The sequence below is a fragment of the Lupinus angustifolius genome, chromosome LG02 (genome assembly GCF_001865875.1).
Source record: "Lupinus angustifolius cultivar Tanjil chromosome LG02, LupAngTanjil_v1.0, whole genome shotgun sequence".
NCBI lineage: Eukaryota > Viridiplantae > Streptophyta > Magnoliopsida > Fabales > Fabaceae > Lupinus > Lupinus angustifolius.
In genome coordinates, this window is record NC_032010.1 from 8,416,674 (window position 1) to 8,418,475 (window position 1,802).

General features: G+C 33.7%; 1 protein-coding gene across 1 annotated transcript in view; it reads right to left on the reverse strand.

The window, feature by feature from the left end:
• LOC109326636 (elongation factor 1 alpha-like protein) overlaps positions 1 to 1,477 on the reverse strand; it is an 8,730-nt gene extending 7,253 nt beyond the window's left edge. The window contains 1 exon segment of the mRNA XM_019559351.1: positions 1,352 to 1,477. Within this exon segment, the coding sequence (XP_019414896.1) occupies positions 1,352 to 1,477 (126 nt within the window).

A 1,802-nucleotide genomic window follows, 5' to 3' on the forward strand; every position in this document is an offset into this window, starting at 1 on the left:
TCACTTCGTATAGCAGCGATTGTTAAAGATTTTTCATTTTGAACTCTTTTAGCATAAATGCTAAAGGCTTTGAATGCCACATTCTTATGAATTAAGAATAGAGTCCAAGTATATCTAGAAAAATCGTCCACTATAACAAGAACATAATAATTACCACCAAAACTTTTTGTCCTTGCGGGACCAAATAAATTCATATGAAGTAATTGTAATGGTCTATCGGAAGAAACCATGTGCTTTGGTTTGAAAGAGGTTTTTTTTTGTTACCCATTTGACAGGCACTACATAGTTTGTCTATAACAAACTTCATTTTGGATAAACCAACAACTAAATCTTTCTTAATGAGTTTATTCAAATGTTCCATGTGAATATGATCAATTCTTCTATGTCAAAGTCATGCATCATGATTATCATTAGCTACTAAACATGTTATAGGTAAAGCAAAATCCATGCCAATCATATATATATTATTTATTCTCTTACCAATAAGTTTAAAATTATTAGAATCCTTACTTTCAATGAGGCACTTATCTGGGTAGAACGCCACATGAAATCCTTTGTCGCATAATTGACTTATGCTTAGAAGGTTGTGCTTGAGGCCTTCAACATATAGTACACCTTCTATAGTTGTTGATTGTGGCTTTCCAATTCTACCAACTCCAATAATTTTTCCCTTGTTGTTATCACCATATGTGACATATCCTTTGCCCCTTGGAGTCAGGATAAAGAATTTACTTTTATCGCCCGTCATGTGTTTTGAGCAGCCGTTATCCAAGTACCATAAATTGCAAGCGGCTCTCAAGTTTTCCTACAAAAAAAATTAAGTTTTATTAGGTATCCAATATTCTTTGGATCATAGGTGGTTAGTACCTTTCTCAACCCATCTAAATTTTCCTAAGGGTACACAATATTTTCTAATCATGCACGTGTTTGGTGTATGCCCATGAAATTTACAGTATGTGCGTATGGGTTGATGAATGTGTATCCTAGATTTTTAAAATGCATGGATACTTTTCTTTTGAAAGATTATTTTCTTTTGGACACTTGGTTTCTTAAAAACATGGCTTTTTGAATAGCCAAGACCTCTGCGGTCTGTTGTGTGTCTTTGATCATTAATAATCTTTTCTAAACTTTCACCACTCTTGTTTAGCTTATTAAGTTCAAGACTTAATGTTGATACTTTATTTTCAAGAGTGAAGCAGTTTTGACAAGAGGATGATGAAGGTTTGTTTCTAAATGCATCTAACTCAGACTTTTGTTTTAGAAACATTTTTGTTAATTTGACATATTCACCATGCAAGTCATTAAATGCAGATTCAAGTTCAGAAGAAGAAAATAGATTAGAGTCGTTTACTTCTTCATCATCGGAATGATGAGATGCCATAATTGATAGATGTGCTTGCTCTTCGTTATCTGTTTCAGATGCAGAACTGGTATCATTGTCTTCCCAAGCAATGTATTCATCCAGTCTTCGTGTCATTGTTTCCTTTGAAAGAACTCTTTTTCAAATTTGGACAGTCCATCTTCATGTGACCAGGTTTGCCACATTTAAAACATGTAAAGTTTTGATTTGAGGTGGATGCATCATTTTTCTTGGTGAATTTCCTTGTTTGACCAGTCTTTGCGCCTTTTTTCCTTTTTAGGAACTTGCTAAATTTCTTCACGAAGAGACTCATATCTTCCGTATCATCTTTTTCTGATTCATCTCCAAATGAGTCATATCTATCCACTTTTGCTTTTAGAGAAATATTCTTCTTCTTCTTTTCTTGCTCCCATGTTGATCAAGTTGGCTAAGTTCTAGTTCA